Genomic DNA, 27,381 nt, shown 5'->3' on the forward strand with positions numbered 1-27,381 from the left:
TTGTGTGGAAAGGGGGATGGGAGGTGGCCAGTGGAAAGACATCCGGGAAAAGCATCAGCAGTCAGTCTCTGGAAGACGAGGGTGGAAGGGCACCTGCAGGAGTTACCGGAACTCCCCTGAGGCCTCCGGGCGGGCGACCCCAGGCCCTGCAGGAGAGCGGGGGGCGGGGCATCCCTGCAGAGTGGCACCTTGCGCCTTTCTCCAGATGTAGACAAGCCTGATGACTGGCACCAGGCAGGAAGGTTCCAGGCCTCCACAGTGCTCCTCCACACAGCCTTAAGCCTGATGCCAAGCCCGCCTCTTGGCTAGTAAGAAAAAGAAATTGTCCTTCAGAAGGGGAGAGGCAATCAGGGAGGTGGGAATTTTCGGAGGCAGCGCTCAGCTTAATTCCAGCTCTGCCGACCATTACTGGTGGGGTACCCTGGGCAGGTTAACACTTCAGAAGCTTGGTGAACTCATCAATAAGACGGGGGTCCCACAACTCCTCACCTCGCGGTGTACACGTGTAAAGAGCCGGATGTGCCATGAGCACCAGTGAACTCAGCTACGGCTGCAGTTCCTAGGATCCCAAGGTAAAGCTCTGCAGCTCCATGGGCTGAGCAAGCACAGCGGCTGGGTCCCTTTCAAGCCCTCCTCAGTGGCTTACCCACAGATCACTGGTGCCTCAGTTAGAAAGAGAAGTCATGCAGGAAATGACGCCAGGAGGGCAGCTGTGCTCTAATTTTTTTTTTTTTTCGAGGAAGATTAGCCCTCAGCTAACATCTGCCACCAATCCTCCTTTTTTTTTTGCTGAGGAAGACTCACCCTGAGCTAACATCTGTCGTGCCCATCTTTCTCTACTTTATATGTGGGACGCCTGCCACAGCATGGCTTGCCACGCAGTGCATAGGTCCGCATCTGGGATCTGAAACGGCAAACCCTGGGCCGCAGAAGCAGAACATGTGAACTTAATGGCTGCGCCACTGGGCCAGCCCCTGAAATACTTTTTTTTTTAAAGATTTTTTTTTCCTTTTTCTCCCCAAAGCCCCCCGGTACATAGTTGTATATTCTTCGTTGTGGGTCCTTCTAGTTGTGGTATGTGGGATGCTGCCTCAGCGTGGGCTGATGAGCAGTGCCATGTCCGCGCCCAGGATTCGAACCAACGAAACAATGGACCACCTACAGCAGAGCGTGCGAACTTAACCACTCGGCCACGGGGCCAGCCCCCTGAAATACTTTTTAATGAGCAATCAGAGGCATGTCTTCACATTCACCTAGTGGGGGGGTGTCTCCTGGCCCACTTCTGCCTTTCCCAGTCCACATCTCCTTGTGTCCACGCAGGGCCCAGCCCAGGGTGGCCCTCTTCAGCTCAGCTGCTTGACCTCAAGCCTCTAGTCCTCTGCTTCAGCCTCTAGGGAGGTTCTGCTGGCTCCTTCAGGCTCCTGGTACTGGGCTGTGTGCTGTCTCTTTGGTCTGTGTGAGTCCCTGGGGGAGCCTGGCTCAGAGCTGGTTGAGGGCATAGGCTCGGGCTGTACTGAGGGCAGCTTCCAGGTCTGCAGTGCTTCCGGTGCCCTGGGCCACCACTCGAGAGCCCCAGGCCTTGCCCCCCATGTGGCTGCACACGGCCAGCGCCCAGGCCTCTGCTGTGAAGGCTGGCGAGACACTCTGGGGACAGAAACAGAAGGGGCAGTGATGCAGGGCAGCCCTCCCTGCCCCTAGCCACTCAATGCACCCTAGAGAGTGGAGTCACGGTGAGTAGCATTCCCCTCCCCAGCTGGGCACATGGTGGGGCAAATTGGGTGAGGGGACAGAAGGTTGGGCTGGGAACGTGTGGAGGCTGATGAATGTCTGCTACTTACTTGCAAGGGATGTGCGGCCTTGTGTGGGGGGGTGGTAATTAGGGAATCCCACAGTGCCTTCTCTGGTTGGGGGGGGGGGTGTGGTTTAGGGACAAGGAGATGGCCCTATCCCCATCCTGGGGTGTCCTCATAAATCACCTCTACCCAGCCTTGGCTCCCTGATCTGGGAGGAATAAAAGGCGTGGAATTGGAGAGTGGACTAAGAGATGGGCCGGGTGACAGGCTGCTCTCCCTCTTCCCTCACCTGGGCCACCTGACAGGCACACAGCACATGCCCCTGGGGCTGGGGGCTGAGTAGAAGCACGGATGTGCTGGGCACCTGCTCACACAGCTGCCGGACCACCTTCACCAGCACCTGGGCAAGGGAGGGCAGATGGTGACTCCCTGGACTCCCACCTACCTCCCCTCCCCAATCCCTGGGGTCACCCCCAACCCCAGCACTCACTGAGAGGGACTCAGTGGAAACCGTGTCCACAATCAGGGGCCCCTCTGAGTGCCGCCGCAGCAGCTCCTGGGTTTTCTGTGCAGCCTGTGGGGCAGGAAGGACAGCACAGGGATCAGGCTGGGGGGCGACTGGCCCCCACTTCTGAACTGAGCCCCACTCCAGAATCCGCTCCCCTCCTCCCCCTGCCCCCGGCAAAGGTCTTCAGCTTTGAGCAGAGGGGCCAGGAGTTCTGCCTAGAATGGCCTCTTTTTGGGTCCCACCAGTGTCCTTCCTCTCCTCCCTCACCTCTTCCCTTTCATCGTAGCTCCAGGCCCCTACAAATAGGCCACTGAGAGTGAAAGGACAAAGGCTGAAGCACAGATGGATGAGAGGGGGCGGGAGGAAGGAGGATCCACAGTGGAGGAGCAATTAGGGTTGAATGGTGCAATCAAGTCGGTTGGCTCCTGGAGGAGAGTCTGGGCCAGACTTGGGAGTTGGGGGGAGACAGTTTGGCAGAAAGAAGCCGGGGGTGGTGGTGATGGCACCCAGCAGGCAGGAGCTGTGCCCTGCCCCCTGCAGGCCTTGAGGCTTCTCAGTGTGCCTGCTAGAGCATCTCTGACCCTTGCTGGCCACACCTGGTATCTGCCCCATGGTGCGGCTGCCCCTCCTCTCACCTGCCCCACTTCCAGCTTTCGGATGGCAGTGTTGGCACGCCGCTGCAGCACCTTCAGAGTGGCCTGAAGCTGCCGCCGCTGCCACTGAGGCATCATGGCAGTGTCTACAGCCTACAGCCAGAAGAGGACATCATCCTTAACCCCCTCCCTGAGCCACAGCCTCTGGGGCAGGGACCAGCAGGGGCAGAGACCACATCCACCACATCCCACCCTGCAGACAAACGACAAACATTGGGCCAGGTGGAGTCCCCAGGAGTGCTGGAAGGGTTGGGGAGGCACGGGGAAGGGAACAGGGCCAGGAGATGGTGGGGAGAAGCTCCATGGGGGGGGTGGCCTCACATCAGTGAGTCGTCCCATGTCCTTGGATAGCCGCTGTGCCTCCACCACATCCCGGCTGCCCCGACTCAGCCGCTCCGCGGCTGCTTCTACCTCCTGGGCCAGGCTCTGGCCCACCTCTCGGGCCTGCAGGAAGGGAAGAGGATGGCCAGGGCCGCTCAGCTTACTTTTGCCTCCCCAGGACAGGAGCTCTCAACCCACTGCTGGTCAGGGCTGAATTAGAAACGTTTAACAATCAGGACTAATCAAGGCACCAACTAATCATGACAGATGCCAGGTGCTAGCAGCTGCTACGACCACATCAGTGCACTTGTACAGACACTGGTTCTGCAGCCTGAGTGTCAGCTGTGTGTGGCCCCTGCCCCCTCTCCACGACCAGCAGCCTCCCGGCCCAGCTGCCGTGCTGACCTGCTGGGCCTGCTCCCCAGTGATGGCCAGCAGGCGGGTGGTGCCCTTGGTGAGCTGGCGCTCCCCAACGATGACCAGGTCCCCTACAGCCCCTGTGCGTAGCAGGTGCCTGTGGGCAAACGGTGGGAGGAGGACGTCAAGGAGGATGTTGGGAGAGAAAAGAGCAGCCTGATTTCAAAACCAGAGGCTGGTGGCTCCAAAGACCAAGGAAGGGTGAGGATCCAGGGCCCCAGGCCAGGGCAGGCAGAATGGAGTGACTCACGTCCCACAGCATAGCTCCACGGAGGTCTGCAGGGCAGCCTGGGAGGCGGGGTCCAATGCATGGGCCACAGGCACCCCCACGGACACCACCCGCACAGGATCTGGGTATATCTGAGGGTGAGAGGGGACAGCTCTGTTACCTGGCCTGCCCGGGTCAGGCAGTCTCCACCAAGGGGGCTCCCCCAACTCACCTCATCCAGAGAACGCAGGCCGGGGACGTGGGCAGTGCATGCCAGGGCCACCTCCTCCATGTACACAGCCTCATCTTGTCCTACGGCCTCCTGCACAATGCCCTCCACTGCCTGGAGCTGCTCTGGGGTCAGTGGGGCCTGGTGGGGTGGGGGGGAAATGGACAGACTGACAGCCAGTCAGCCCCGTGCCTATAACTGATGCATTAAGAAGCATCACTCAATGTTCACTGAACTAAGCTCAGATTCCAGAACAGTGGCTGGCACACAATCGGTGCTCAATAAACATTGTGAAGCAGACAATTCTTTTCCTTAGAAAGCTATCTGGGAGTTGGGCCTTCTGGAAGCTGTAGGCCTTTCATTAGGCACGAAAAGTAGATGAAGAAACAGAAAATGGAGGCTCTGTCCTCAGGGAGCTTACAACAAAGGGCAGTCCAATGGGGGAGAAACAGAGGATGGGGGAGAAACAGAGGATGGGGGAGCTGCAGGAGCACGGGGTGACTGGGGGAATGGGATTTAGTCAGTGTGCGCCTCCTGGAGGAAGGATTTGGGCCAGATGTGCAAGGAGGGGAGACAGGGTGGCAGAGAAGGGAGAGGGCAGCTGGTTGAGCAAGAATGGCTTGGGTGACAGCAGGAACAAGGAAGCTGAGTGGCTGGAGATGAAGGGAGGGCTCCAGACACTGTCTAGCCTGACGCCTCTGGTCAGGAGGAGCCCTGGTGCAGGAGAAGCATGACGGGAAGACCCCTGCCCAAGGTCCCACAGTGATGGAGCCCAGGCCCTCGGACTGGCTGAACTCCCCACACCACCAGGTTCTCTCTCTTTAAGGTTGTCGCCTCACGTGAAGCCTATCTTTCTGTGCTCTGCTCACCTGGGTGGCCACGTCGAGGCGCAGGTGCTCAGGATTGAGATGCGAGCCGCGCTGCTCTGTGCCAGGGCCCAGGGCCTGCCGCAGGGCCCAGTTCAGCAGGTGGATGGCTGTGTGCTTCTCCATGCAGCCCAGACGCCAGGCCTGAAACACTTCTGTCACCCAGCGTCCTGGGTGAGGTGGGGGTGGGGAGACTAAAGGGGCTGCAGGATATCAGAACAGCAGGGGTGGGGCCCTTACCTTATCCACGTGCAGCTGCACCTGGTCCCCCACCTTTAGGCACTCAGGGGCCACTGCTTCATGCAGGATGAAGCCCCCACAGACCTGGGCCCGGGCCACTGGGAACAGCACATCCTGGGAAAGGCAGGGGCCAAGGCACTTGAGTGACTGCTTGCAGCCTTTCCCTCCACTCAGCTCCCTTCCAGGCACAGGTCTGCCTCCTGAAGTTAGCCTCTCTGTGGGGGGGGCTCACCTGCTGCTCCACCCGCACCAGGTAGCCTCTGTCTGAAGCCTGACCTCCCTGTTCAGCATAGAAGTTGGTTCTGTCCAAGAGGAGGCCACAGCGCTGCCCTTCCCCTACAGATGCCACAGCTCTTCCATCCTCTGTATACAGCTGGAGCACCTGGGCCTCACAAGTACCGAACTCTGCTGGGCAAAGAATGCTTATCACAATGAAGCAGGGGTTTGGGACATGGGATGTGGGTCTGTGCCTTATTTGAAGCCAACAGGCATGTGGCTCGGGTCACTTCTAGCTGGGGCCACAGCGACCCCAGGTGGCTACCCCGGAGAATGCATAAGGTTGGCAGCAACCATCTCCAATGTCCCTCCCAATCGGGTCCACCGCTTCAGTCCAGGCTCTCACCATAACCCCCGCCGGGCTGCAGGGAGTAGCTGTACTTGGGGCTGTCGTCGGTTGGGGGCACCCCTCGGCGCTGCAGCTCCCCCAGCGCATGGACATCGAGCTGCAGTCCCTGCTCCTGGATTGGCTCAGCCTGCTGGGCCCGGCGCTGCAGGACAGGGGCATGTGTGCATGGAAGGGGTGTGCAGTGAGTGCAATGGGACTTGAGCCTCTGCAGAGTCTTGTCCCTCTGCCACACAGATGTGTGGCCCCGGCTGCTCCATCTGGACTAAGCCATCAGGGTTTGGTAGCTGTTAGAGTCTCTGGGCTGGCTAGGGAACCACCCATCATGCAGGGTATCAGGATCAGGCCACCCTCACCCACTGCTGCCCCTGGAGGCCACCTCTCTACAATGCTGTGCAGGCCTCTCCCCTTCTGCTCCTCTGTTTAGTCCACTGCACTAGTGTTCATCTCTACGGGCTGTGCGTGGGGGCTAAGGTGAGGGGACAGACCCTACCTCACCTCCTGTTTTCCCCCATAGCTGCAGCTCCCTGCTCAGGAACTCAGGGCTGGGGAAGGGGCTCAGTGCCCCTGCCTGTAGCCTGTACCTGAGCCTCCTCTTGGGCCAGCTGCGCCAGCCCGGCGGAGTCCAGCTGCACCCCTTTCTCCTCCAGCATCAGCTCTACCAGGTCCAGGGGGAGCCCCAGGTTTCCAGACAGTGACAAGGACCAGGCCACTTCGGCTTTGAGGAAGGAAGACAAGGGGTGTTGAGGGGGGAGGGCTAGGATAGAGGGAGGGGAGGAAGTGAGGGAGAAGTAAGGGCCAGGGCCTTTCTAACCACACAGAGGCTGCCAGGTACCAGGGCCTGCCAGGTAACAGGTACACTGGGCGGGCCCAGGAGAGGGGTCACCTTCAGGCTTCATGCTCCAAGGCCAGAGCTGGCGGTAGCCCAGGGTATCCCCTGGCACACATCACTTCAGAGGACAAAGGAAACTCATTCTAGACACAAAGCCAGCCTTGGAAGGTAGAGACTGCAGGCAGGGCCAGCTGGGCAGTGAAGTGGGGAGAAGAGGGTGCTGTTCCCGCCAGAGAGGTCTGGCTGTGGGAGAGGGCCATGGGGGAGGGGGATGTGAGGCACAGGCCTGGCCCAGAGCTCCCTCCTCTGCTTCCCCTGGCTTGCCTAATGAAGCCCTCACAGCCTGGCCGGGTGCCCCACTCACCAGGGAACACATGGGACGGCCCCAGGCGCCTCACGGTCCGGTCGATGATGCGCCGGCCCCGCTGCAGGGAGGCCAGGAAGGCCGCCTCGTCCTCCGACACCAGGCTGGCTATCTGAACGGAGGCACGGAAGGCCTGGAGCTGGGCCTCCTTGGATGGAGAGCCTCTCTCTGCCACTTCTGTCAGAACCTCCCTGCCCCATCCAAATCCAGTACCTGGGCTGAGTTCTTCTGCAGTTCTGGATAAGCGTCTCCCTGGGGGAGGAAGAAAGGGCTGAGGAGGTGGGAAAGGCACCAGCCCGCTCTCCACCTCCCCACCCTGGGCCTCCCCGAGGGGTGGGGATACAGCAGTCCCAAGGTCTAAGACCCTCTGCTTTTTGTAAGCAATTCCAGCTTTCTCAGCCTGCTGACAGGAGTTGGGCTGGACATCTAGGGTGGGGAGCCCAGGCCAGGGGCACTGTCTAGGCTCAGTGGCAGGATCCCTGAATGCCCAAGGAGGCCCAGAGGAGAGAGGAAGCTCTGCCCTTACCAGCGTCTCCACCACTACTGGCACCAGGCTGCCTAGGAAGCCAGGTGGTGCTCGCAACACCTCCGAGGAGAACCGCACGGCTCGACGAAGGATCCGACGAAGAACCAGCCTAGAAGGGTTCAGAGCCCAGATGCAAACCCCAGGAGCCCCTGGTCAGCAGTACAGAGAGTGGGGAGGACGAGGTCCAGAGTGTGTGCTCCCACCCAAAGCCCTCTCCCTTACTCCGCTTCTCCTGCCATCTCACCCCGACCCACCTCTCCATCTCCTTCCCTCCCCTCCCCTGCAACGCCAGCAGCTCTGCCCCTCTGTAGCCCCTCCAGACTCACGGGGCACCTGACATTCCAGGGGAGACGCCATCGGCGATGCAGACACTGAGTGTGCGGATGTGATCAGCCACCACGCGGTACGCCGTGTCTGTGCGCCCCTCGTCTGCTGCCCCTACTCGACCCAAGTAAGGGGGTGCCCCGCAACCCTGGAAACCAGGAGAGGAGACACGGCTGCAGGCCCTGCCTGACCTGGCCCAGATGCTCTTTATCACCACGAGAGCATCTGCCCTCACCCCTAAGGACGACTACATCTGGAATGGCCTGGCTGGAGAAGCTCCAAAGACGACTGAGAGCCAGTCCCTGGCCTCTTGGGGCCCACTTTCAGCACTAACAATGATCATAGCTGTGATCACTTGCTGAATCTCTGCTATCAGAACTGGGTGGATGCTTGAACAACACCTCTTCTGGGAGGTCTTACTATCCTAGCTTTAAAGAGGAACCTGAGGCTCAGAGGAGCTAAGGGCCACAAGGCCACACCACTCATCAGGAGCAGATCTGGGATTTGAACCAGGCCCGTGTGCCTCCAGGTGCTCTCCATTACCCCATCGGCCTCTACAGCTGTCACTGGGCAGAGAGGGCAGGTAAGCACTCCAGAGCAGAGTGCTTGCTTCATCCAGCTCCAAACCTGCCTCTTCCCCAGCACCCCCTCCACAAACAGTCCTGCCATTCACCGCACTGCTCAAGTCGAAAACTGAGAGCCAGCCTTGACTTTCTTTCCCCTCCCCATCCAATCCGTCAGTGGGGCCCTCAGCTTCTACCTCCGTGAGATCTCTCCAATCAATCTACTTTTCCCTACTTCCACTGCTACTCAACCAGGCCCTATTATCTCTCCCCTGGACTATGAAAGAGCCTCTCAGTTGTTTCTCAGCTTCTACTCTCATCTCCCTCCAGTCTACCCTCCACACAGCAACAGGAGTGGCCTTTTAAAAGTGTCAATCAGATCACACCCCTCCCCGCTTAGAACCCTCCTCATCACACTTAGAATAAAAGTCCTACTTGGACCTCAACGCCCTACAAGATTTGACTCTGGCCTTCCTTTCTGTGGCAGATCGTTTGCAAAAATGGCCACGATCCTTCCCTTTCCTGTGTGCATGCCACTGTGCAAAGTGACTGTCCATCTGTCCCATCAAGGGACAGAATCTACCTCTCCATCCCTTGAATCTGGGCTAGGCTTGTGACTTGCTGTGGCCAACAGAATGGAAATGACACTGTTCTGAGCCTAGGCCTCATGTGCTTCTGCTCTCCTTGGAACCTTGCTGAGCTGTCATGTGAAACAGTCTGAGCTAGCCTGCTGGATGACAGACACCCAGCCTGGTCACCCCCATTGTCCCAAACTGACAGACAGCCAACCCCAGAAGTACAGCTGTCTAGCAGCTGACCACAGATGTATGAGTGAGCTCATATAAGACCAAAAGAATGACCCAGCTAAGCCCAGCACATATTGTTAGCCCACGGACTCATACACTAAATAAATGGTGCTGTTTTAAGCTATAAAGTGTTGGGTGGTTTGTTATACAGAAAAAACTAACTACCTCCCATGTGGTGCTACTTTAGCTGGTTGGCCACCTTTTTGTTCCTTTCTTGCCTCAGGTCCTCGGTACCTGCTGCCCCCTCTGCCTGGAAAGAGCTTCCTGTGGCTGACTCCTCCTCCTTCAGGATTCTGCTCAGAGATCACCTCCGTGCTGAGCCTTCTGCAAACACTTCATCTTAGATGCCTCTGTATACGCCGCCTCCTAGTTACTATCACCCATGTTTACTGCCTGTTCACAACCTGTAAGCTGCTATCTTGTTCTTTAACACATTTATTGTTTCTCTATCTCTTGGGCTAGAATGTAGTCCCCATGATCTCTTTTCTGATTACTGCTGTATCTCCTGTACCAAGAACAAAGGATTTAACACAAAGTAAGCAATCAATGCATACTTTTTGAATAAATAAAGGAAGGAGTTAGGAGCAATATCAGGTGATAAACACAAATCCTAGCCTCATGTTTGACACCCTGGTATCCTTGGCTGGTCACCGTCCCCACATGAAGGAATACTCTGAGTTTTCAACAAAGATAGAAAGCAATAGTGGTGAGCACCGGTGACACGCAGGTCGAGGGGCTTCTGGAAGCGAATAGGCAGACTCACCTGGTGTATGGCGCTGAGCAGCGGGGAAAAGAGGTCAGTGTCGTAGGTGGAGCGTCTGCCTTGCAGCACAGCCACTAGCCTTTCCAGGCCCATTCCTGTGTCCACATGCCGCTGGGGCAGGGGCTGCAGGCTTCCATCTGCCTCTCTGGCCAGGGAGGGTGTGCAAGGTGAGGACCCACCAGGATTACAGGTGTGAGGCAGATGCCCAAGGGGAGGAGAAGAATGAGGACGAGTCCAAGGGGGCTGACAGTGGGAGGAACCAGAGGGCAGTGTCATCCCCTCTCCTCAAATGCAGATGATGATGGCCTGGGTCCTGTCTTTTCTCATAAAGGGTGATCTCCATCCTCACTCCCGCTGGGGCCCTTGCCTGGACCCACACATGCCCTTTCTGGGACAGAACTCTTTGCCCTTAGAAAGAGACATGTCAAGGCTAGAAGAAAATCTTGGAGATCATCAAATTCAACTCCATCATGTGATAAAGAGAGGAGAGGCCAGAGAGCAGCAGTGACTAGTTTAAACTGTCATGGGCAAAGATTAGGGTTAAATTAGTTATTATCTGAAAAGTGTTTAGAAATGGGTCTGGCATGTAGTAAGCACCATTTAAGTGTCTGTTTTTATAAGAAATGGATCAAAGGCTCCTGAATGCCACCCTTTTCTCTTCCAGTCAGGATTTTCCTCATGCTTCAGGACCCCATTACCTGTTGTGTTGCATGAAGACCAGATTCCAAAGCTCCACCAGCTCGGGAGTTCCCACTCCACCAGCCAGGTCATAGTGGATCTCAGTACAGGGTCCACAAGGGCCAGTATCCCCCATCTCCCAGAAGTTCTCCTGTGGTCCAAAGGAAAGCACACGGCTGGCAGGCACCCTGGGAAGAAAGCCGAGCAGGTGGTAGGGAGACAGACAGACAAATCTAGAAGCTGGGACCTTCTGTGCCAGGAGAGCCCCTCTGTCAAGCTCAGCAAGAGAAGAAACAGGGCTGACCCCACAATATCCTGTGATATGCTGAGACTCTGAGGACTGGCGCTGGTGGTCTCTATTTTCCAGTCTTCTTGCTCTCCAAGAGTGGACGTAACAGGGGATGAACTTACCCTAATCTGAGCCAGATGTCCCTGCTCTCCAGGTCTGGGTCCAGCCCCACCTTGGGGTCACCACTAAAGTAGGAGACCCAGAGCCTCTCCTCAGGGATCCCATAGACCTGAGTCAGCAGCTCCCAGGCCATGCTGCAGGCCTCCTCCTGCAGCAGAAACCCACGTGGGGTAGCAAGAGAAAGATGGGTGAGAAGGAGGCCCCACTGAAGCGCCATTAAAGCCACAAGAGTTCAGCCCTCAGCTTAAGACAAAAGCAATTCCACCACCCACCTTGTTTCCAGAACAAGCCATGACCATTTCTGTTCTGAGTTTTCTTCCTGCCCAGAAAGCTTCCTCCCTCTTCTAAACTCTCCTTTCTTTCAAGTCTCACCTTCTCCAAGAAATCCTCTATCCACCCCCGCCAGGAATGATTTTTAACTCCTGCATTTTAGTATTAACTGTCTATTTATTCATACAACAATGACTGTCCAGCCATTAGGCAGGAGGGACAGTCCTGGCCCTCAAGGAGCTTACAATCCAATTAGGGAAGTGAGACACATTCCTATCATACATGTTTATCTAGCACTTTGCCTCTGTCTGGTATGAGACCCCGCCTAAGCAGACTCTAGGAGTGGAGACACGACTAACCTTGATCCTCTTCTTGGCTGACTACTGACCCTTTCCTAACTCCAGAGCTTTCTGGAGACTCACCTTAAAATATTCACCCCCAAAGGCCCAATTGCCAAGCATCTCAAAGAAGGTATGATGGGAAAGGTCTCGGCCCACATCCTCCAGGTCACTGTGGCGTCCTCCAGCCCTCACACATTTCTGGCTGTTGGCCACACGTCGGAAGCCTGCCATCTCGCTTCGTGGATCCACCGTGCCCAGGAAGATTGGCTTGAACTGGAAACACATGAAGAAGGGAGACAGAGATGTCCTAGTCCCTCAGAAAAAGGAAAGGTGGGGAGTGGGGACAGAGACAGCGAATCAGACTGAAGGCTGACTGCGCCCCTGAGAGTGCAGGCAACCTGGGAGCCTGGGGCATCCATCTCTGGTGTGTGTAGAGGAGACAAGGAGTAAGTAAATACTGAAACAGAGACCCTCTGCTGGTTAGACAGGCAAGGTAAAAGGAGGAGGAACGAACTGGTGGTTGGAAACAGGACACTGAGCAGCTGCATCCTCCATCGCAGCTTCTTTAACCAAACCCAATAACTTCAGGGTACAAAACTGAGACCACAGGGTACTGGGCGCGCCTCACAACGTCAGCATTTAACAGGGATCTTCGACAACTTGTAAGGTTAACCCCTCCCAGTGGCCATTTTACAGATGAAGACAATGTACAGAGGGTACGTGGCGCTCAAAGTAAAAAACTGAGAGAACACAGTCTAGCTCGCATGTGCTCAATCAACATTTATTTAGTGAATGAATTCTCTTTATTTAAGGAACGAATAAATGAAGCCAGACTTCCCCCACCAGTCTGCCTCCCTGAGACTCCACACTCCCCATCCCCGGACCTAAATCAAGCCCAATCCCGAAGCACCCAGGTCTAGCCCTTCCCAAGCCCTAATTTGCGCGCCGCATCACTCGGCCCAACCGCACACCGCCGTCTTTCCCCAAAAGTTATAAGCTCCGCCCCTCGCTTCTTTTGCCCAATCCCGCAGCGCCTTTCTTTCTGGAAAAATCAAACTCCGCCCCCGATGCGCGGGGCTCCGCGCCTACCTGGTTCATGCCCGCGTTGACGAAAAGCAAGCTGGGGTCCCCGCGGGGCCGCACGGAAGCGGACGGCACTAGTCGGTGGCCGTGGCGGTCCCGAAAGAAGCTCAGGAAGGCGGCCCGCACGGCTGCGGCCCGGGGTGGAGGGGACGCGGAGGAGAGCGGCCGGCGGCTGGGGCCCCGCCACGGGGGCGTCCTCCGAATGGCCCGCCCGGCTGCAGCCACCGGCGCCGCCATGTTAACTCGGGGCAGCGACTTCACGGGGTCAAAGGGGACTGCGGGGATAGAAGGTGACGTGGGAAGGAAGCCGGGCGTTTCCTACAGCGGCCCCTGGCGATGGGAGGACTCAAGGCGGCTTGGGAAGGGGACACCTAGCTCTGCGGCCTGGCACATAGTAGGCGCTTAATTCAGTCGGCATTAAGCAAATGTTCATTGGAAGCCTATACCAGTCATTGTTGTAGACGCTTAAAGTACGTTAGTAACAAAATTAACAAAAATCCCTGACCTCCAGAAACCTATACTGTAGGAGTAATTGTTATGTTTATTAATTTTGCACCGTTACAGATGCAGTTAGAGTGAACAGTGGATTCAACTTTGTGTGTGTGCGTGTGTGTGTGTGTGTGTTTCCAGGCTGAGGGAAGAAGGCAGAGAGTGCCAAGGGAGGTAATACCAGCATTCATTCAAGAGTCATTCAACAAATATTTATTGAATACCTGCTACATGGCGGGCGCTGTTCTAGGCACTTACCAGTTCCCTTTGCCCTTGGCATTGGGAATGGCGTTTTGTGCTTAGGAACTGAAGCAGGCCTGTCGGAGCAGGAGTCTAGCAGAGACACAGGAGCCAAACAGCATCTGCTCCATTATTAATTGCTTAATAACATTTGGTATTTTAATTTGCCTGGGGATTAGAGAGAATCCAGGTCGTCAGGGCAGGACAAAGCTTTTGGCTGAGAGCTGTAGAGATTTCTCTCAGTCTCCCAGTGCCCTAGGCTTTTGTGTTTTGCTTCAGGAGGAGAGAGATACCTGTTCAACCTCCCCCTTCTGTCTTTCTTTCCATGGCGACAGCTGTGACCATGAGGCCAACACAGGCCCTTGTGGGTGTAGCCAGGGTCCTCATTGGGCTTCTCGTAATACCCTCTGCTCTTGGTTTGGAAAATTACACAGGTTGAGAAGAGAATTTGCCCATGTTGAAGCCCAACGGAGGCAGCAGAGCTGGCAGTGTGGTCACCTACAAGGCCTCGGCCATCGAGGGGGGCTCTTTTGGCCACTATTCTTTGTGAATTATGTTATTGAGGGACTTTGAAACACGGTTTCCTTGGGAAACGTGTGGTCTTTTTCGCACTTGTTTCTATGGCGATAGTGAATTCTCAACTGTGTGTTCTGACAGAGCCCATGGTGTCCATCCTGTGATCCTCTGTTTTTTCCCTTGTCCACATAGATTAAAGGTGTTTTGAAAGTGTGTTTTGCCTGTTTTGGATTTTCCACTGTTTCTGGAACAGGAACCTAAAGCCAGATGGGGATTTCTGTCAGACTGATGATCTTGAGAGAAGACTGCGAAATTCTTCCCCAAACTGAGATGGGAGTGTTTTTGCTAGAGAAATTTAGCTGGGGCTTCTGCCTAGTATGGATGTCAACTTATTTTTTTTTTCTTCTTCAGATTTTGCCCAGAAAGAATTTGCATTATAGTAGGAACTCCATGCTTTTAGACTAACGTGGATCTAGTGTAGAGCCGTGGATTTTTTTTCAAACAGCTTTATTGAAATATAATTCACATACCACACAATTCACCCATTTAAAGTGTACAATTCAGCGGCTTTTAGTACATTCATAGAGTTGTCATCCATCACCGTAATCACTTTTAGAACATTTACATTGCCTCTGAAAGAAACCCCATACCTGTGAGCCATCAGCCCCCAAGCACCCGTCCCTCTCAGCCCTCGGCAACCACTAATCTACTTTCTTTATACATTTGTCTATTCTGAACATTTCATATAAATGGAATCATACAATATATGGTCTTCTGTGACTGGCTTCTTAGCATCATGTTTTCAAGGTTCATCCATATTGTAGCCTGTATCATGGATTTTTAGAAATGCGTCTTTTGAGTTGTTTTCTGTTTGAAAAAGGTTCTTTTCCCCGTCTTATTGTTTTGTCCTTGCCATTCAAAAATGATCATTTTCTTTTTCTTAAATGTGGTGTTCTCTGGTAAGTCACTCTTTAGTTTTTAATATTTCCCAGTGAAGCAAAGTGGCTTTTCTAGGGTTGGGATGTCTATTCTGATTTGCCACTGTCATCTGATGAGGAAGTTAAACTTAAGGTCTGCAGTTTCCCAAGATAGATGGATATGGATAGAACTCACCAGACTGGGAAGTTACGACCTGGGAACTTCTCATGAGGACTCATCCACTGACTTAGTATTCATAGGAATTTCATTTGGGGGTTAAAATGCAAATGGAGCCTGTTTCTTGAGAGCTGTTCAGCCAGGTGTGGGTGCTGCCTTCCCGGGTCTGGGATTGTCCTTGTGTTGCTGTTTGACTTATTTAGCAGGTCCAAGGTGCCCATTCTTTGAGCTCTCTCTGTTCACCTTACGTAAGAAGCCACACCCTTACTGTGGGAATGGAAATTCTCCTTCCTGATTTCCCCTTTGGTTTTGAGAGCAGGAACCTGAGGTCAGTGATGCATTCTGTCCTGGATTGATGGTTAGAGGAGACACAGGGAATTTTCACCTTTTCTGAGCACAGGGAACTCAGCATGGGAACTTCCTCTTACAAATCATAAAGGCTGTCTTACTGTCTAGGGTAAAAGTTCAGCCTAGAAGAGGTATTCCTAGTTTGATGTATTTTTTATGGCTTTGCCTTATCTGGATTGTGAAAGCAAGGCTTGTCAACGTTAATATGCATAGGGATCTCGTGGGATCTTGTTAGAAATGCAGACACCGCTTCGGTAGGTTTGGGGCTCTGTAGTATTTCTAGCAGGCTCCTAGGCGATGTTGTTGCTATCCCTAGTCTACTGCACCATCCCTCGGGTGACAAGGATGTGGTAGAAGACTTGTGGGAGGAGTCGGGACACAGCCTTTGGCTGGGGGCCAGGTCCCAGGGCTTGGGTGCCCCGGGGCTGTCCCCTTTTTCCCAAAGCGGGTGGGTGGAGCCAGGAGCTCCTCTTGCGCATGCGTGCTCGCTCCCATCCTCCCCATCTTGGGTGCAGCAAGCGTGGCGGTTGCGTCCGCCTGTTGCTAAGAGACGCGGAGGTCGTGGGGACGAGAAGGCGGGGGAGGGGAGGTGCGCCCTCAGGAACTCGGCGAGTGGGTAGGGACGCGGATTGCAGGAGCCTCCTGGGATTGGGAATTCAAGGATTAGTGGACCCTCGAGGGTCCCAATGCTCGGGTTTGTCCTTATGCATTTTTAAATGGTTACATTTAAAATGATTATGTAAGTACCTACATAATATCCTCGATTTTGCCCCTTGGACTGCAGAATCTAAAATACTGTCTGGCCTTTTGAAAAAAGCTTGCTAACCCCTGTATTAGAGAATTTTTTTTTTAATCTTTTTTTCCTTCTAAATCACATAATAAAACACAGATGTAGAAAAGTCAACCAAACCAAATGTGTAGCTTAATTATTAGAAGGCAGACATTTTTGTATCCACTATCCGGTTCTCGAAATAGAACTTTGCGGCCACGCAGGAGCCCACCATGGACTCTGCTCCCACCAGCTTCCTCGTCCCAAAGGTGATCATTACCCTGACTTTCTACTTTGCATGTCTTTATAGTTTTGTCACCCAAATGTTCATCCTTAGATATTAGTCTTGTCCGTTATTTTCAAAGGCTTCCTTGATTTGTGTTTTAAGTCTTTTAAGCTATAAATTGCCTTTTAATCCCCATCTTTTCCTTACAGTGTGTCTCTTGCAGCCAGGGAGGTTTGACCTGTAGAGTCTCCCGCAGTCTAAGTTTTTGCTGACTGCATGTTCAACATGCAGCTCACATTCAACATTGCTCACATGCTCATTGCTACTGGGTTGGTAATTGTTTCTAGGTTTTTATAGAGAAGAGAGATAGGGAGAATATGTATTTACAGATAAAACGTTCCATTAGAGGGCTTTAAGCAGGGAAGTGACATGATCTGACTTATGCTTTTGAAAGATCATTCTACTGGGAGAGAATGGACTGTTCAGGCAAGAGGGGAAGCAGGAATGCCTATTAGCATGCTGTTGTCCAGGAGAGAGGTGGTGGACAGGACTGCAGCAGTGGAGACGAGATGTGGTTGGAGTCAGGCTGTATGTGGAGATAGAGCCATATATGTCGATGGATAAGATGCAGGGAAAGAGGGAAAAGACCCATTTCTAAGTTTATGACTCGAGTGTCTGGGTGGGTGGTGGTGCCATTTACTGACCTGGAAAGCCCGGGGAGGAAGCAGGTCTGTGGAAGGCAATCAGGAGCTTGCTATGGACATCCAGGCATACCTTGTTTTACTGCTCCTCGCTTTAGTCTGCTTCACAGATACTGTGTTTTTAAATAAGATTCTCCAACAACAGAAAGATCACGACTCACTGAAGGCTCAGAAATGGTTACCATTTTTTAGCAATGAAGTATTTTTAATTAAGGTTTGTACTTTTTTTTTAGATAATGCTATTGCACACTTAATAGACTACAGTATAGTGTAAACATAACTTTTATATATACCAGGAAACTAAAAAATTCATACGACTCGCTTTATTGTGGTGGTCTGGAACTGAACCCACAAAATCTCTGAGGTATGCTTGTATGAAGTTTAAGTTTAGACATCTAAGTGGAGATGTCCCTTGAGGTTGGATATAAAACTCTGGAGCACAAAGGCAAGATCAGGGCTGCAGCTATAGATTTGGGAGTCACTGGTACGTTGGTGGTCCTGAATGGGATGAGATCACCTTGGTGATGAGTGGGACGGAGGAGAAGGGCGAAGGCTCAGGTCCTGGGCTGCATCCTGAGGAGCTGGGAGAGGAAACCCCTGCAGGGGAGCTTGCAAAAGCAGTCTGGGTCAGGAGGGAAACAAGAGTGTGGTCCCACCAAAGCCTCAAGAGGAGAACATGATGTTCAAGAAGGAGGGTGTGGCCAGTTGTATCAAGTGCTGTTGCGGACTGAGCAAGATGAGAACGGAGACTTGACCAGTGGATTAGGCCAGACGGGAGAAGTTTCAGTGGGATGGTGGGAAGGAATGAGTGAGTGAGAGGACGAGGTGAGAAGGTGGAGACAGGAAACACAGACAGCTCTGGAGGGATTTTGCAGGGAAGAGAAGCAGAAAAAAAAAAGTAGAGGCTGGAAGGGGCCATGGACTCTAGGGAGTATGTTTACTTATTTTTAAGAACAGCAACGTTAAGTCTTGTTTGTATGCAGATGGATGTGATCCAGTACAGAGAAGAAATTGATAAAGCAAGAAAATGAGAGGATTATTGCAGTAGCAAAGTTTTAAAGTATTTGAAGAGATTGAAAAATTCAGTACAAATTGGAGGGGTAGGCCATAGCCATGAGCAGGGGCGCTGGATACAAATGCTGCTGGGTTAGGGGGTCTAGATGGGAAAGCGAGGGAGTAGTCATCCTTATGCATCTGTTTCCTTAATGAATATGCAGTGAGGTGAACAGATGAAATTGCCATCTTGAAAGAGAGAAGGCGATGTACCAGGGAAGTGTAGAGGGATTAGCTGACAGTGTTGGCTGCTCATTTCAGATTGGAGGTCACCGATTTAAACTGAGACTCGTCAGCACAGTGGGATTTTCTCCATCCATGCTTAGCTGCTCAGGTGCAAGCACAGAGCAGATGGGTAATTGAGCATAATGAGGGCTGAGTTCTGCCATCTGACTGTGATGTAGGGAGTGGGGACAGGCACAAATAAGGGTGTTTGCAGGGAAATGGTGTACAGAGTTCATTGGCCTTCCGGGGACACTGGGATCTGGGCCCTACGTGCAAGAATGTGTCTGGGCTCAGAGCTGGAGATGGCCACTTCAACCCTGACCCCAAGGCACAAGTTAATAAGAAAATGTCCTGCGTCATGTTCCGTGTCTGGGCTGGCCACCTCGACGGGCACCTGACTGGACTATAGAAACATCCCATCCGTGGGAACAAGAAGGAATAACTCGAAGTATCCAAATGTCTGAAACCCCGAGTTAGAACCCAGATAACCTTAAGAATAAAAGGGAGTCACAAGCATAGAGCAAGCGGGAGTCTCACTGAGGAGAGGATGCTCTGCCCCAGACCTGAATAATCGGCACTCCTGCCCGCCGTGGACCTCCTCGGCTGATTGTGGTGTGGATATTCTAAGTAGCTATTTGTAGCCCTCTGCCTTTCTTTTCCCCACTTTATTCCCCTCACAAATAAACTCTGATTGCTTAAACAACGTAGTAACTTTGGTGATACCTGTCATTTCTTTACCCCTACGGTGGTGGGAAACAAATGGTTGAAGTCTTGAACCTTGTTCAGTATTGAGTTCTAAATGCTATGTGTATGGGTGCTCATCTCCTCTAATAGCCTCAGTTAGCATCATATCTCAAATCAAAACAGAAACCTTTGGGGCTGGCCCCGTGGCCGAGTGGTTGGGTTCACGTGCTCTGCTTTGGTGGCTGGGGGTTTCGCCGGTTCAGATCCACTCGTCGGGCCATGCTGGGGCTGCTGAGGCTGCGTCCCACATGGCACAACTAGAAGGACCCACAACTAAAATATACAACTAGCTACTGGGGGGATTTTAGAAGAAGACGAAGGAGGAGGAAAGAGAAGATTGGCAGCGGATGTTGGCTCAGGTGCCAATCTTTAAAAAAATCTAAAAAATTTAAAAAAATCCAAACAGAAACCTTAAACGGAAACATAATGATATGTATGATATGTGGCTCCTCCCTCTCTCTCTCCTTTGGAAATTTTGTTTTTTCTTAAGGTGGAGAAAAAAGACAAGAGACTGTTAGTCTATAACATTTAAAAATTAAGTTAGGGGCCGTCCCAGTGGTGCAGCGGTTAAGTGCACACGTTCCAATTCGGTGGCCCTTGGCTCTCTGGTTCAGATCCTGGGTGCGGACATGGCACCGTTCATCAAGCCATGCTGTGGCAGGCGTCCCACATACAAAGTAGAGGAGGATGGGCACGGATGTTCGCTCAGGGCCAGTCTTCCTCAGCAAAAAGAGGAGGATTGGCAGCAGTTAGCTCAGGGCTAATCTTCCTCAAAAAAAAAAAAAAGTTATGTTAAAGAGACAGCCACTAGTTTAGCTAGAGAAAAATTTGTCATTAAGCTGACTTTTCATGAGAAACAGTAGAAGCGAGAAGACAGTGGAAAGGCATCTTTCAAGTGCTGAAAGAAAAAACCCGTCAGCACAGAATTCCACATCCAGCATAAACATCTTTCAAGAAGGAAGACTAAATAAAATTTTCAGATAAAAATTAACAGATTTATTGTCAGCAGACCGCACCACAAGGAAATTCTTCAGGCTGAAGGGAATACTACCAGATAGAAAGTTGTATCGTTAGGTGAATGAAGAACACTGGAAATCCATATTTGCGGATAAAATAAAAGGCTATCTTTTTCCCTCAATTTATTTTAAACACATTTAACTATCTAAAGCAAAAGAATTTTCAGTTGTGTAGTTCTGTTTATTGCTCCTGTCCTTATGTAATATATATGATTAACGTAAAGGATGGGACTGGTAAGTGGAGCTATAGAGTTGCAAAATTCTTACATTTTACATGAAGTGGTATAATACTTACTCTGGGTGGATTCTGGAAAGTTAAGGATCTATGTTGTAACCCCTAGAGCAGCAGTGGTGATGAAAGTGTGGTACCAAGACTTTGGGGGTCCCCAAAACGCATCTAGGAGATCGGCGAGGGCCTCCCTTTTCCGACTACATGTGTTTGTAAGGCTGCATTTTCTTCATACATGCCAACCAGAACAACATGTCACAGCAGACTGAAGGCGGAAGTAGACGTGCGACTCCATCTGTCTTTTATTAAGCCGGACATCAAAGAGATTTGCAAAAATGTAAAACAGTGCCTCTCTTCTCACTATGTTTTTAAAAATATATTTTTCATAAAAACGTTTATGTTAACATGTCATGTTTTTCAATTTTAATTAAAAATAAATATTTTTAAAATTTTCAGTTTAATTTCTGACATATATATGTAACTCCCATATAAAAGCTCTTTGGGGGTCTTCAGTAGTTTTTAGGAGTGTAAAGCGACCTAAAACCAAAACGCTTGAAAATTTCTGCTGTAGAGCAAACCCTCCAAAATAACACAATGGGCAGCACTATTCACGATAACCAAAAGGTGGGAACAACCAAATGCCCATCAGTGGGAGGACGGATAAACGAAATGTGGTATATCCATACAATAGAATACTACTCAGCCTTAAAGAGGAATGAAGTGTGGTATCTGCTATGATGTGGATGATCCTCGAAAATGTTATGCTAATTGAAAGAAGCCAAACACACAGGGCCACATATTATACGATTCCATTTATATGTGATGTCCGGAATAGGTAAATCCATGGAGACAATGTAGACTGACGGTAGCCAGGCTCTGAGGGAGGGGAGAGTAGCGGGTGATTGCTTAATGGGTATGGAGTTTTATTTTGCGAAGATGGAAATGTTTTAGAACTAGATAGAGGTGGTGGTTGCACGACATTGTGAATGTACTAAATGCCACCAAATAGAACATTTTAAAAGGGTTCATTTTATGTTGTGTAAATTTCACTTCAATAAAAAATAATACAACGCAGTACAGTAATTCTGGGTATGTTCTGAGAAAATGTGTTAGGCAATTTCATTGTTTTGTGAACATCATGGAGGGTGCTTACACAAACCTAGATGGTATAGCCTGCTACACACCTAGGCTATATGGTACTAATCTTTTGGGACCACCGTGGTACACATGATCTGTTGTTGACCGAAACGTCGTTATGCGACACATGACTGTGTAGTTAAAAAGCCAATAGAGGAGTTAAAATGGAATGATAAAAATTATTTCATTAACTCCAAAGAAGTTTGGAAAGGAGGAATAGAGGAACAAAAAGCATATGGGACAAACAGAAAACAAGTAGCAGAATGGTAGAACTAAATCCAACCACATCAAGAATTACATTAGGGGCTGGCCCCCTGGCCGAGTGGTTAAGTTCGCACGCTCCGCTGCAGGCGACCCAGTGTTTCGTTGGTTCGAATCCTGGGCGCGGACATGGCGCTGCTCATCAAACCACGCTGAGGCAGCGTCCCACATGCCACAACTAGAAGGACCCACAATGAAGAATATACAACTATGTACCGGGGGGCTTTGGGGAGAAAAAGAAAAAAAAATCTAAAAAAGAAAAAAAGAATTACATGGTCCTATGACCTAGCAATTCCTCTTCTAGATATTTAACCAAAAGAAATGAAAACATACATTTTCAAAAAGACTTTTCATAACATCTTGACTTGTCATAGCCAAGAACTTGAAACAGTCCAGGTGTCCATCAACAGGAGAGCTGTGGTCTATTCGTCTGATGAAATACAACTTAGCAATGCAAAAGAACAAACTCCTTACACACATCACATGGATGAAGCTCAAACCACTCTGAGTGAAAGGAGCCTTAAGCAGGAGAATACATACCTGATGATTCTGTTTTTATAAAGTTCTAGAACAGGGAAACTAATCTATGTTTAATCTAATTTTTAAAATCTGATTTTTTAAAAAGTGTTTGCCTCTGGAGGGTAGGCAGGGTAGACTTAGGAAGGACTTGAGGAAGCTTTCTGGGGCGATGGACATGTTCTTTCCTCATGAGAGTTGGATTACACTGTTGTGCGTATCTGTCAAAACTCATGTCAAAACATTTCACAGTATGTAATTTTACCAATTTTCTTTTACATGGTGAAAAAACACGTAACAAAATGTACCATCTTAACCATTTTTATGTGTGCAGTTCAGTGGTATTAAGTGCATTCATGCTGTTATGCAACCGTCACCGCCATCCATCTTCAGAACTCTCCATCTTACGAAACTGAGACTCTAGACCCATTGAACAATAACTCCCCATTGCCCCCATTCCCTCCAGCCCCTGGCAACCACCATTCTACTTTCTGTCTCTGTGATTTTGACTACTGTAAGTATCACATCTAAGTAGAATCATACAGCATTTGTTTTTTTGTGATTGGTTTATTTCACTTAGCATAATGTCCTGAAGGTTCATCCATGTTGTAGCACATGTCAGAATTTCCTTCCTTTTTAAGGCTGAATAGCATTCTACTGTGTGTATATACCACATTTTGCTTATCCCTTCTTCTGTTGATGGACCCTGGGTTGCTTCCACCTCTTAGCTGTTGTGAAAAATGCTGCTGTGAACACGGGTGTACAAATCTCTTTGTGACCCTGCTTTCAATTCTTTTGGGTATATACCCAGAAGTGGAATTGCTGATAATATGGTAATTCTATTTTTAATTTTTTGAGGAACCACCGTTCTGTTTTCCACAGTGGCTGTACCACTTTACACTCCTACCAACAGTGCACCAGGGTCTCCATATCCTTGTCAACACTTGTTTCTATTTTTCTGATAGTAGCCATCCTAATGGGTATGAGGTGTTATCACAGTATGTATTTCTTTTTAAAATATGGAACGCTTCACAAATTTGTGTGTTATTTTTGTGCAGGGGCCATGCTAATCTTTTCTGTATCATTCCAATTTTAGTATATGTGCTGCCAAAGTGAGCACCCAGCATATAATTTTTACAAAAAACCCCCCTGAAACTAAACATGCAAGAAGAGTTGAACTGTTTTTGGTAACAAGAGTAAAGGGTGGAAAAATGCTTAAAAAAAACTCTAAGCAAATACAGAGTCTAGTTAATGATACACATGCTGAAACATTTAAGGGTGAAGTGTCCTGATATTTTCAACTTACTTTGGAATGTATCAAAAATAGGATAGATTGATTGATGGATGGGATCGATGTGTGATAAGGTGCTAAGGCAAATATAGGAAAATGTTAAGAATTATAGAATCTAGGTGGTGGGTATATGAGTGCTTACTGTGTAATTCTTTCAACTTTATGTCTGAAATTTTCGTAATAAATCTTTTTCTGGGGGAAATTTTCTTTGTGTTGGGGAAGTTTTACAATGAAGGACTGAGATTCCTTTAGTGACTGTGGGACCTGAAGAGCTGAAATGCAGCGATGCAGCGATGCAGCGATGCAGCAGGCCTCAGCGATGCAGAGGCCTCAGGGGGAAACTGTGGAACCAACTGGCTAGGACCCTGGAGGTATTTGTGTGTTGGGGATGGGAAGGAGGAAAGAGTCAAGGATCAAGGGGACTAGGTATGGAGAGTGGGAAAGAGGGAGGACAATTAGAATCTACCTTTGAATGTCTGTCGGGATGGACCCATCTGGAAAAGGAGATTACATATACTACTGGTTTTCCTGTTGTTTTAGGCATTTAAAGCTATAGAGAGTCAAGATAGCTGTGTGAGCTAGCAGAATTCACTTGGCCACTTGGGCAGGATTTCCAAATGGCATGATAATACCAGGGCTCAAGGGTTGGCTCTCAGGATTGCAAACTCAGAAACTAAAACGTCTCAGTGCCCCATGTGTGCCCACATCATGCTACCCGACTTCTCAGGAGATTAATACACAAACCAGAATAATGAGACATGGAACTGCCAAATAGATCAGATGTTTGGGGCAGATGGTCATTGCATTCTCTCTCTTGTGGGCATGAGAAACCAGTGTCTTCAGAAGCCTCCTTGGTGAGCAGAGCAATGTCGTAGCATGGGGAGTGAATGGGACTATGGCTTACTGGTTGACATCGTTGACTTAGGGTGGCCAAATGCATGCCTGCAAATCCAACTGGAATGTTTACTTTGGCCAGACTTAGCACGCTCTCCCCTGAACAAGGCTGGAGACAAACTCTCACCTTCTCGACACTTGGTCGTCTTCTTTTTAGGCTCCACGCTTCTAGACTCCATGCTTCTTCTGTTAACAGGTTTTTTCTTCATATGACACAATGGATTAGGTTGTGACAATTATGTTAAGTCAGCTATCCCACGGGTATTTTCCATGACTTCTTAACCACATCTTTGCATGTCACCTGTAGCAAGAGTCAGAGGTACATAAAATAAATCAAGGTTGAGGGGTGGGAGGTGCTAAGAAAGTAGAAAAAATGATTGTTAAGATAGGTAGCCAGTTGAGTACCCAGACTATTTAAGTCAGACCCTTTTCAGAGTTTATGGTCTCCATGGGTGCCGTTTGGATTTTAATCCTATGAGTTTTTCATGCCTCCCACTCACCATTCCCAGCTGGTACATGGATCCATTTTTGATACCTTGGAGTGTGGCAATCTTTCTGTATGCTCTGTTCCTACACTGCATCTTTGGTTTGAGCTAAAAGCAGGTCTCCACTTATCACTAATGTTGACTCTGATGGGATTTTCTCTCATCATCTCAGCTGCAGCCCTGAGCAGAGCAGTCTATCTGATCGGCAGATAGAAAATGGTACATCACTAACTACCCTGGCTAACCGACGTACTGTAGGCGTTTGTCAAAACTTATGTCACAACATTTCACAGTGTATAATTAAAAAGAAAACTAAACCAATATTGAATCTAGTTGATCAGATGTATGCTGAACTCTTTAGGGGTAAAGTGTTCTGATATTTGCAACTTACTGAGAAATGCATCAGAAATAGGACGAATTTAGAGGTATTCATTTTAGACAGTGGGGAGAAGGACTCGAAACTTGTAGGCCATGTGTTAACAGAGCATCATCACTTATTCACTGATTTTTTTAAAGTATTATTTATTAATTTCTTTCTAACTTCAGGAGAATTGCATGTGTATTGAAAAAAGCTGGAGACTGAACAGCTTTGTTTAAGTGTGGTTGTGGATGATGGGGTTGTGTTGTGTGGGAAACCACCTTCAAGTCCTGGACCTGAGATGCTTTGGTGCTGTGAGGGGAGGGGAGAGGGGGTAAGATGTACAGAGGGCATGTCCACGAGCCCAGCCCTACCTCTCAGCAGTGTGTTTGACTAGACAGTAGTGTTCCTTGGTGAGAGTGTCTGAGCAGCTCTGGGGGCTGCACAATTAAGAATCTGTTCTCCTATCAGAGTTGACCAAGGCCAGGGGCGCAGTGTAGTGTTTCTTCCTTCCTTGAGAGAATCTGGAATAAAGAAATTCTGTGTGGGGCTGGCCCCGTGGCGGAATGGTTAGGTTCACATGCTGTCCTTCAGCTGCCCAGGGTTTCGCTGGTTCGGATCCTGGGCGCGGACATGGCACCGCTCATCAAGCCATGCTGAAGAGGCGTCCCACATGCCACGAGTAGAAGGACCCACAACTAAAAATGCACAACTATGTACCAGGGGGCTTTGGGGAGAAAAAGGAAAAATAAAATCTTAAAAAAAAAAAAGAAATTCTGTATGTAATGCTATGAAAAGATCTCCAAAAGTGGAAAGAATAGTGTGAGTCTCTGCCACTGCCGTGCACCAAGGGATGGAAAAAGAACGCAGAGTCATATTTGCTTGTATAGCTCTGGAAGGGACTCATGAGAAATAACAGTGGTTTCTCCCGGGATGGGGCAGAGGTGGGGCCTGGCAGGATGGGGATGGTGGGAGGGAGGTTCTCCTTCTACACGTTTTTACAGTTTTCGATTTTTCAAGTTATGTAAATGAATTTCTTCTTCAAAATTAAATAAATATAAAAAGAGAGAATATAGAATAACCCAAGACAGTGCTCTCCAGTTCCTTGGAACACTTAAAAATGGGAAATTTTAAGGCTTTGGCATTCCCTCATTAATTATAATTTCAGTTACAAAGACCAGCACTACGCTGTGAGAGACAGAGACTCTGTCTTAATAAATGTCGTGCGTGTGGCTCTGCCGTCCAGGGACAGTATTTTGATATTGGTTTTATTTCTCTTTGCCTTTTTGTGTATCCTGCAGGTAAGTTTATCATCCTATCCTTCCCCTTTCACAAAGATATTTGGGCAGACCCCTGCCTAGGCATGGGATTTGGGCATGCAGGAGAGCGTTGTCTTCTAGAACACATGCTACGAAGGCAGGCATCATGTGATGGCCATGGCTCCTGGGAATCAAATCAGATCGCTCACCAGAGCGTCTGCCTTCCCTGTGGCTTCCTTCTTTCTTGTCATTTGAGCTTTTAGGGATGGAGATAGTCACTTTGGCTTTGGTCTAGAGGCTTATGATGAGAAGATCTTCCGCAATAAGTATTTAATAAATTAGAACACAGACTTCCATTATCGCTTCTTGAAATGGGGCCTCTGTCTGTCTGTAAGGGTGTCTGGAGAATGGAAAAGTAAACACAGAATTGGGAATCCTAACATTAATGCAATTTTCAGTTGCTATCAGCTTACCCTGTCGTCTTTGAGATGCTATTAAAAATGCATGCAGGATGTGAGCGAGATAAAACATCAAAATTCAAGTTGATTCCAGTTTACATTGGCACTCCATTTCTCCATTTCTCTGGCCCTCTGGCCTCCAGCGGCTTTAGCCATCTGGAACACAGCCCAGAGCAAGGGTTGAGGGAAAAGGGCCTCTGAGCAGTGAAAAGTGCTGCCATAAAACTCAAGAGGCTCAATTCAAAGTAGGGTCTT

At 50.0% G+C, this 27,381-nt stretch overlaps 1 protein-coding gene and 1 non-coding gene across 6 annotated transcripts; both read right to left on the reverse strand.

Annotated features, from left to right (window-relative positions):
- Positions 1-1,191: 1,191 nt before the first annotated feature.
- AARS2 (alanyl-tRNA synthetase 2, mitochondrial) lies at positions 1,192-13,081 on the reverse strand. Of its 5 annotated transcripts, none has more exons than XR_011529771.1 (22): positions 12,823-13,081; positions 11,815-12,006; positions 11,125-11,270; positions 10,734-10,901; positions 10,036-10,180; positions 7,906-8,051; positions 7,580-7,688; positions 7,267-7,305; positions 7,054-7,186; positions 6,442-6,575; positions 5,858-6,002; positions 5,468-5,643; positions 5,236-5,349; positions 4,999-5,139; positions 4,133-4,270; positions 3,943-4,052; positions 3,681-3,789; positions 3,276-3,398; positions 2,569-3,047; positions 2,284-2,367; positions 2,083-2,193; positions 1,192-1,644 (listed from the first exon to the last, which is right to left on the reverse strand). XR_011529771.1 is itself a non-coding variant. In XM_070584727.1 (22 exons), the coding sequence occupies exons 1-22, from the start codon at positions 13,051-13,053 to the stop codon at positions 1,480-1,482; spliced, it is 2,946 nt and encodes a 981-aa protein (XP_070440828.1). In that variant the 5' UTR covers positions 13,054-13,081; the 3' UTR covers positions 1,192-1,479. The 5 variants fall into 5 exon arrangements, 4 of the variants coding, with proteins under 4 accessions (XP_070440828.1, XP_070440827.1, XP_070440826.1 ...); XM_070584727.1 differs by having other exon boundaries at positions 2,937-3,047; positions 5,468-5,640; positions 7,054-7,165; XM_070584726.1 differs by having other exon boundaries at positions 2,937-3,047; positions 7,054-7,165.
- A 10,313-nt stretch (positions 13,082-23,394) lies between these two features.
- Positions 23,395-23,501, reverse strand: LOC139077545 (U6 spliceosomal RNA). The gene has a single exon (XR_011530168.1). It is a non-coding gene; the product is annotated as a U6 spliceosomal RNA (small nuclear RNA).
- Positions 23,502-27,381: the final 3,880 nt, after the last annotated feature.

This window comes from Equus przewalskii, chromosome 19, assembly GCF_037783145.1.
Source record: "Equus przewalskii isolate Varuska chromosome 19, EquPr2, whole genome shotgun sequence".
NCBI classification, from domain to species: Eukaryota; Metazoa; Chordata; class Mammalia; order Perissodactyla; family Equidae; genus Equus; species Equus przewalskii.